The sequence below is a fragment of the Sciurus carolinensis genome, chromosome 3, assembly GCF_902686445.1.
Source record: "Sciurus carolinensis chromosome 3, mSciCar1.2, whole genome shotgun sequence".
Lineage (NCBI taxonomy): Eukaryota > Metazoa > Chordata > Mammalia > Rodentia > Sciuridae > Sciurus > Sciurus carolinensis.
The window spans coordinates 22,336,214-22,345,242 of NC_062215.1; the positions used below are offsets into that span (position 1 = coordinate 22,336,214).

The window sequence follows — 9,029 nt, forward strand, 5'->3', positions numbered from 1 at the left end:
CCATCTCAGGCCTCAGTCCAGCAGCAAAGGCAGCTTAAGCTCTGGACTCCAGGGAAATCTCCCTCCTGTTTGTCTCTCTCCCCGTGTCACCAGTAACCTCAGGGCGAGGTCAGTCCTGCAATCACGTGAAGCTCTCACGTTTGCAAAGTTTGCAGAAAGGGCTTGCTAAGCTTTGATCTCCCAGGGAGCAGCCAAGCTTGCCAGTCCCTCCCAGGGAATTCACATGCCCCTGCCATACAGACTTTCCAAACACGCCACCCTGACTCTTCAGCGCACCCCACCCCTCTCCATTTTCAGCTCCTCCCCGCTGCCAGCAAGCACTTTTGCAAAGCAGAAAAGGGAAACACACGCAGTCCGCCCACTTTGTCAGTGGACCACAAATCCCGATAGGCTTAGCGGTGCGCAGGCGCACGGAGCTCAACGTGCCGGCTGTTGGAAAAGTGTGTCACTGGGGCACGAGGCGCTCCCTAGGATCACATGGTACCTGCTCCAGTGCCGCGTGCGGCCCGGGAACCCTGGGCTGCTGGCGCCTGCGCAGAGCCTTCTGTCCCAGGGAAAGGCTCGGGCAAAAGGCGGCTGAGATTGGCAGAGTGAAATATTGCTGCCGAGGGAACGTAGCAGGGCACACGTCTCTCTTCTTTGCGCCTGGGTGCCCCGTTTCTCCCATCACCTACTTACTTCCTGGTTGCAACCTCTCTCCCTCTGGGACTTTTGCAGCGGGAGCTCCAGATTCGCTACCCTGCAGCGCTGCGGAGCCGTCAGGCAGTGGCACCGGGTGCACTGCAGAGACCCGGCCCTCCTCGCTACCTTCTAGCCAGAACTACTGCAGGCTGATTTCCCCACACACATTTTCTCTGCTTTTCCCATGCAAAGCAGACCTCCGTTGCCTCAGCGTCCTACCCTTCTGCAGGGCTGCAGTCCGGCCACCCTAAGAGATTGCTGCAGGGTGCCTCGGATCCTGAACGTGAGCAGCGGGGTCCACTCCCCGTCCTCAGCCAGTGCCCCGGGGGCAAGAGCAGCAACCGCAACCTCCAGTCTGTGTCAAGGTTCAGTTTGAATGACCGCTCTCGACCGGTGAAGACATGACGACCCTGGACTCCAATAACAACACAGGTACTGAGATTCCTTTACTACTATCATCCTAGCTTTGTCTGTCTCCCTACTTCCATCTTCCGCCTTATAACAAGAGGAACTTTCTAAGGGACTGGGGAATCTCTCTGCTCAGACATTAGCTAGCTTACTGAGGGGTCATAGAGTGGGATTTCCACAGGGAGTTGTTTGTGCTAGGAATGCACCCTGAAGCGCACCACTACCGCCAACCATCAAAGTCCCAAAGCTCCCTTGAGCCAGAAGGACTCATATCCCTGGCAAGAGGAAATGGAGAGTGGGTACGGAGTAGAGAACTGAAGAGTTTAGGGAGACTGAGAACTTTGGAGCAGTGTCCTGAAATGTCCCCATTAGTCATGCCCTGCAGCTGTGGTATGCCTGGCCTCAGAAGGAGAACCACGTCTCCTCTTTTCTCCTTCCTGTAGTTCCCTCTTGCTCCAGGGAATCAGAAGCAGAGAGGCGATGGGGGCAGGAATGGCAGGGGGAATGGGTGGAATCTCAAAGGGGAATCCTCAGTGACAGTAGGGAGCGGCACTTGAGGAGTCCAGAGCGTGGTTCTCGGCCCCAGGGAGGGCACCCACAGCTCTTGGGCTCGGGGAGGGCCTCACATGGCCGCAGAGCCGGGCCCACGTGCTGCATTTGTTTTCATTCAGCAGAGGCCGTGGACGCCACCCCATTGGTTGTTGCCTCCCGGCCCCGTTACATAATGAGCTCCGCCCCTGTTGCCCTGGCAACGCGTGTCCCCTTCTCTCCTCCCCTTCGTCGACCTGGCCCTGCAAGCGTTCTGAGCCCAGCCCACGACCCAGGACTGCAGGGAAGGGCGGAGCGAGGGCGGGGCTGCTGCTCGCGACAGACGGGAAGCGGAGAGGGCGGGGCCTTGAGTTCCGGGGTTCCTCGTTGGGGAGCCACGTGCGAAGAGCACACGTGGAGCCGGGACGTGAGGCCGGCTGAGGGCTGGGCTCCCGCCCCGCCCAGCCGAGATCTGGGTGAAGCTGGGCTGACTCACCGCCCCCGCCTGCCTCCTTTTCTCGTCTGCCTGCCCGGCCCCCTCCCAGATCACGGAGGCAGAGTAAGATGGAGCCACCCCTGACCTCTCCTGGCCTCGTGTTTATGCTCTCCAAAGGCACCTCACATCTGATCATCCTTAGGCTTGCTCCCCCCACGCCATTCTGTTTGCATGTACTTCACTGTACTGCGTTTAGATCCAGCTTCTTTCTCCACATTCCCAGTCCTTCCAGTACCTCAAGCATCTCTTTCTTTTATCCTCCAAGCATGGTCTTCCTCGACCTCCACAGATCAAGCTGCAGTCCACAGATCAAGCAGCAGCTGGCCTTCGAAGGACTGCCCCAAACAACTATAACCCAGAACCCTAGCTGAAAAGATGTTGCTTTTCTTCTCTTTTCCCTCTTTTTTTTTTTTCTCACAGGATGGAAAACTGGGGCGGGGGGCGGGGGATTTCCTCTAGGTCACAAAGTAAGTTGGCTGGTGATAGATCTAGGTCTAGAACTAGACTCTTTTGGCGAGCCCCTCACTTCAGAGTTGAAAGTCTCTTTGGATAAAGGTCTTGCTCTCCTTTTGGAGATGGATAAACTAGGTCAAGTTCATTTACTACCAAATAAATATCCCATCCCCCACCTTAGCCCTGAAACTGTAGGAGCTGATCTGTTGTGCAACTACTTTACAGGGAGCTGGGTTCACCCTGACCAACCTTGAGCTATTTTAAGGCCGCCCTGCCCAGCTTAGTGTGTGTCAGTGGGTGAGCAAGACATGTGCCTCAGTAGACTCGGTGGCATGGCATGTGTCAACTCACACGTGTCCTGGGATCCTCCCTTCTCCCACTCTCCCGATGGCAGGCCAGGCTAGGTGCTAGGCAGAGGTGTGGCAGGCAGGTCACCCTTTTCTCCTAAAACCGTGAGAGCAGAGCCACCTGATTGACAGTATAATCAGAGTGCCAAGGTCCCAGAGTGGCCAGAGAGCCAAATTTGTCACCAGGCTAAGATCTGGAAGGGGGAATTCCAGAGCCCCAGGCTGGACAATTTGTACTTCACTTCCACCTCCTGCAACTCACACCGCTAAGTCCTTCCTGGACTCAGAGATATCGAGTCCCCTGTGACTCATCTCTTAAAGAGGCTGGGGGAACAAGATTGAGCTGGTTTTTTCCCTGCAGTGCCTTCCGAGAATATGTCTCCCTATTTGGTGGTAGTGAGGGGCATGATCATTTTACTTTTGTCAGACCTCTACTCTCTTCACTGTTGCCTATCCACCCCTTCTGTCCCTGAAATGGTCTTTGTGCTAGAAGTTAGAATTGGCAGCTGCTTTTTGTTTTTGGAAGACCCAGCACTACGAATGGCTCTCTACTACTTGTCCCATCCCTAGTTCTGACACTGACGCTAAAGTCATTATCTATAGTTGCTATTTCCCAGTCAAGTGTCTAGGAGTCATGCTTCACACTCAAAGCAGAAGTTGATTGTATCCTGCAAAGAAAGGACAGTACACATTGATTGGCCATGCTATATCTAGCATGTGCTGGGGAATTACGTATTGTGACAAGGTTGGCAATGTCATGTCTATGTTGGGAGTTACTAATTAACTCCAAGCTTGGGGATTCCAACTTATAAGAGGAACAGTGTTTTGGGGATGAACATAGTGATGCTCTAGGACCGAAGACATGGCAGCTGACATCCCTTACCCTTGTGTTCTCCTGCCAGGTGGCGTCATCACCTACATTGGCTCCAGTGGCTCCTCCCCAAGCCGCACCAGCCCTGAGTCTCTCTACAGTGACAACTCTAATGGCAGCTTCCAGTCCCTGACCCAAGGCTGCCCTGCCTACTTCCCACCATCACCCACTGGTTCCCTTACCCAGGACCCAGCTCGCTCCTTTGGGAGCATTCCACCCAGCCTGAGTGATGACAGCTCCCCTTCTTCGTCTTCCTCATCATCGTCATCCTCCTCCTTCTATAATGGGAGCCCCCCAGGGAGTCTACAAGTGGCTATGGAGGACAGCAGCCGAGTGTCCCCCAGCAAGAGCACTAGCAATATCACCAGTGAGTTAATGTCTGGATGATCTGAGGGAAGGGAAGTTGAGCCTGCGCTAGGTTGGGAGTTGGTTTTCATGTGAAAGTTACTCTCAGGGCATACCCTGGCCTCAGGGATTCTCCTAAGAATACACCAGCCCCTGTCCAGCCCAGTCTGGTCATCTGAGAGGCCCTTAGATATTGGAGTGCTTCCTTAACTTTCCCCTCGCAAAATCTCCACCCCAGAAAACCTCCACATCTCAGGCCACTCAGACAGACTGGCCTCTACTTATCCATTGCCCATCTCTTCCCACAGAGCTGAATGGCATGGTGTTACTGTGTAAAGTGTGTGGGGACGTGGCCTCAGGCTTCCACTATGGCGTGCATGCCTGTGAGGGCTGCAAGGTGAGGCAGACTGGGGGTGAGGGCAGGGGCAGGTGACCCCCAACTCCCAGAACACACGGGCCCAGCCTAGATGAAGATGCTCACTAACCACCCCCGCCCTCCAGGGCTTTTTCCGTCGAAGCATCCAGCAGAACATCCAGTACAAACGGTGTCTGAAAAATGAGAACTGCTCCATTGTCCGCATCAATCGCAACCGCTGCCAACAATGTCGCTTCAAGAAGTGTCTCTCCGTGGGCATGTCTCGAGATGGTGAGGCAGCATCTTCATATCCTCCCCTTTCTTTCCACCCAAAGTTTCTGACTTAATCCCTCCCCTAAGAAAAATAGTCCCAAACTGAGACACATGGTCCTGTGAATCTCAGTTGTGTGGAGGATGCCCATATGTTATCCTCTTCGGTAAACACATACTTCTTCCCCGTTGGTCCCTCTGGAATCAATCCCTACTTGGAAAAATCACCTTGCTGGGTTTGGTTTCCTCGTGGAACCTCGGGCCTTTAGGGTCTGAGGGAGGAAGGAAGGAAGAAATGCAAGCGTGCGTGTAGGAGAACTTCCTGACACTGCTCTCATCCTGTCGCAGCTGTGCGTTTTGGGCGCATCCCCAAAAGAGAGAAGCAGCGGATGCTTGCTGAGATGCAGAGTGCCATGAACCTGGCCAACAACCAGTTGAGCAGCCAGTGCCCGCTGGAGACCTCACCCACCCAGCACCCCACCTCAGGCCCCATGGGACCCTCACCACCTCCTGCTGCAGCCCCCTCACCCCTGGTGGGATTCTCCCAATTCCCACAACAGCTGACACCACCCAGATCCCCAAGTCCTGAGCCCACCGTGGAGGATGTGATATCTCAGGTGGCCCGGGCTCATCGAGAGATCTTCACCTATGCCCATGACAAGCTGGGCACTTCACCTGGCAACTTCAATGCTAACCACACATCCGGTAGCCCTGCAGCCACCATCCCACATCGTTGGGAGAGTCAGGGCTGCCCGTCTGCCCCCAATGACAACACTTTGGCTGCGCAGCGGCATAATGAGGCCCTGAATGGTCTACGCCAGGGGCCCTCCTCCTACCCTCCTGCCTGGCCCCCTGGTCCTGCCCACCACAGCTGCCACCAGCCCAACAGCAATGGGCACCGTCTGTGCCCCACCCATGTGTACGCAGCCCCAGAAGGCGAGACACCTGCCAACAGTCCGCGGCAAGGCAACTCCAAGAATGTTCTGCTGGTGAGGACACAGGAGGGAGTGCAGAGGGCAGGGGCCTGGAAGAACAGATTTAACATAGGGTAGCTAGATATTTCTGGAGTGTGGTGATATCCTCTTCCCAGGTGAGGGTGTCCTGCCCTGCAGTCTGGGTTTTGCCTGGGAATCTCTGATCTCTGCCTGGCACCCATTACCCATTCTTCAGGGCCACAGTCTCTAGCCCAGGCAGAATCTGGGGCCCAGCCCTACTCGGAAACCCATCTAAGCCAACCTGGCTGACAACCCCTTCCCCACATCCCTTCCTTCCTCAGGCATGTCCCATGAACATGTACCCCCACGGACGCAGTGGCCGAACTGTGCAGGAGATCTGGGAGGATTTCTCCATGAGCTTCACACCCGCTGTGCGGGAGGTAGTAGAGTTTGCCAAGCACATCCCTGGCTTCCGTGACCTTTCTCAGCATGACCAGGTCACCCTGCTCAAGGCTGGCACCTTTGAGGTGAGTGATTCTTTGTGCTCCCTGCTTGTGAGCTTGGGACACCCAGCAGAATGGATCGGTGTCTAGGGTGAGCAGGGGCTCTGAAAGGCTTTGGGATCCCAGTACCTGATGGAGGGGGCAGAACCCCTCCCAGCCCCACCTCTGGATGCTGGGACTTCTTTCATCCCAGCTGGCATCTAATTGCAACCCATTACATGAAAATAATGCTATCCCCGTTCTAGATGTGAGCACATTAACTATTCCAAAGCCAGTGGGATGCCCCGTGTGTTTCCAACTGCCCCTCCTCCCCAAACTGCCCATTCAGAAATGACCCCCCCACACACGGCAGCACCACTAAACCCTTTGGCAAACTTTAGGGGTGATTTGTACTTGCTTCTCCCACCTCACCCAGGATGACTGTCCTCCCTGCAGGTGCTGATGGTGCGCTTTGCATCACTGTTCAATGTGAAGGACCAGACAGTGATGTTCCTGAGCCGTACCACCTACAGCCTGCAGGAGCTTGGTGCCATGGGCATGGGAGACCTGCTCAATGCCATGTTCGACTTTAGTGAGAAGCTCAACTCCTTGGCGCTTACTGAGGAGGAGCTGGGCCTCTTCACCGCGGTGGTGCTTGTCTCTGCGGGTAGGTCAAGTTCGCCTGACCTGGGAGGAGGCAGACGCAGTTCAATTCAACACACCTTTTATGGAGTACCTACTCTATGCCAGGCCCTGCACAGGGCACTGGGGATACAGACATGATTCAGACACAGTCTAGCTTGGGAAACAGACTCATGCCCGACTAATTATAAAACAGTGAGATAAGTGTCACAGTAAAAGCATGAATCGAGGAAGCACAGACAACTATTTCTGCCTGGGGGAGCTGGGGAAAGGAGTGACACTTGAGAGGGGTCTCAAAGGACAAGTAAGATGTTGCCAGGCAGAGAAAAGGGGAAGGGCATCCCAGGCAGAGGGAACTACAGAGCAAAAAGCAAGGGAGCCTGGCCACACGTGGCCTTTTCAGGGGAGGAGAGTGGTCTTGTAGGAGGGGAGGTAGCCAGCCTGCCAGCCATGCTCCCGGCATTCAGGCACCCTCTGCTCTTGTGCGCAGGCCTGGAAGGAGCTGGAAGGAGTTGTGCCGCTCCTTCTTCCCCATTGGCCCTCTGAGGGGCTTCAGGGAGAGGCTGCCTTGCCTGCCAGGTCCTCGCAGACCTCCGGTTCCTCGTCAGAGGAGCTCAGGGAGCCTGCCTCACTGCTGTCGTCTTCCCCACAGACCGCTCGGGCATGGAGAATTCCGCTTCGGTGGAGCAGCTCCAGGAGACGCTGCTGCGGGCTCTTCGGGCTCTGGTGCTGAAGAACCGGCCCTCGGAGACTTCCCGCTTCACCAAGCTGCTGCTCAAGCTGCCGGACCTGCGGACCCTGAACAACATGCATTCCGAGAAGCTGCTGTCCTTCCGGGTGGACGCCCAGTGACCCGCCCGGCCGGCCTTCTGCCGCTGCCCCCTTGTACAGAATCGAACTCTGCACTTCTCTCTCCTTTACGAGACGAAAAGGAAAAGCAAACCAGAATCTTATTTATATTGTTATAAAATATTCCAAGATGAGCCTCTGGCCCCCTGAGCCTTCTTGTAAATACCTGCTCCCTCCCCCATCACCACGCTTCCCATCCCCCCTATTTAAACCACTCTCACTTTCCCACCCTCTCTGGCCCCCCATTTGTTCTGTTCCTGTCTCAAATCCAATAGTTCACAGCTGAGCTGGCTTCTGTGGTGTGTGCTCGTTTGGGGGCTGGGGTGGGACTATTGCCAAGGCTGGGGGGGGACACCTCTCCATCTGGTCAGTTTGTGGGGCGGGTACTCTGCCAGCAGATGGGAGGATATAGGGAAACAGCACACAAGTCTAAGGGGGGTGCCCAAGGGGGTTATTTTCATCATATATTTATTACATAAATATATAGTAAAATAGACGAGCAACAATTACCATAAAAATATCTTTCTTTAAAATCCTGACCCAAAACACAACGGGGTGAAAAATCGCACATAACAGACATACTGATTGTCAACGTGGGGCAGGAGTAGGAGCCCCTCAAGTCACCCCTACCGGTCCCACCCCTCCCTGGGGAAGGGACCTACCTCCTTCCCTGTTTCTGGCCACAACCCCCCTCCCCCCACCCCAGCACCAGCTTCTCATACATTCAGTAGCGCCTCTAGGCAGTGTCCCCCTCCTCCCACCCAGGAGTTCCCAGGGCAGGAAGTACTGTCCCCCTTATGGACGGTGTCTGTGTCACCCGCCCTGCCCTCTCCCAGCCCTGCAGACCTGCCACCGGGGGATAGGGGTAGGGGCTCCTCCTCCCCCACCCTCCCCAAGTCTGAGCAGGGAGGAGGCTGGATGAGGTATGTGTGTTATAAGTGATGGGAGGGGAATACTGAGATGGAGAGGCGGGTGGTGGGGGTGGGGTAGTGGTCATGGCTCTGGCACCCCCTTGTCCTGGCCTGGGCCCCTCAGCCTATTCCCAGCAACCCATCCTCCCACCAATACTGCACCTGCTGCCCCACCCAGCCTGCCCTAGTGCCCCGGGCCAACACTGGAGGAGGCATGCTAAGCACCCACATCAAGGCCATTCCCCCTCATTAGCACCAATGGCCCCCAGGAGAGGGCCCTGTCCCCGACTTCCACAGCAGGGACTGGGACAGCTGCCTCTCTAGAGCAGGTGCGTGGCACTCCTGAGTCTCCCTGGCTCCTCCCCCATCACGTGTACTCACTCACACATTCACACACACAGACACTCCACATCACGGAGGGGAGGGGGAAGGGCCAGCGGGTGGGGGATCACAGCT

The 9,029-nt window shown here is 55.8% G+C and overlaps 1 protein-coding gene across 1 annotated transcript; it reads left to right on the forward strand.

Annotated features, from left to right (window-relative positions):
* Positions 1 to 495: 495 nt before the first annotated feature.
* Positions 496 to 7,796, forward strand: Nr1d1 (nuclear receptor subfamily 1 group D member 1). Its single transcript, XM_047547810.1, has 8 exons — positions 496 to 1,113; positions 3,816 to 4,151; positions 4,438 to 4,526; positions 4,631 to 4,775; positions 5,103 to 5,743; positions 6,031 to 6,216; positions 6,628 to 6,838; positions 7,466 to 7,796. Exons 1-8 carry the CDS (start codon positions 1,083 to 1,085, stop codon positions 7,663 to 7,665), a joined length of 1,839 nt encoding a protein of 612 aa, XP_047403766.1. The 5' UTR covers positions 496 to 1,082; the 3' UTR covers positions 7,666 to 7,796.
* Positions 7,797 to 9,029: the final 1,233 nt, after the last annotated feature.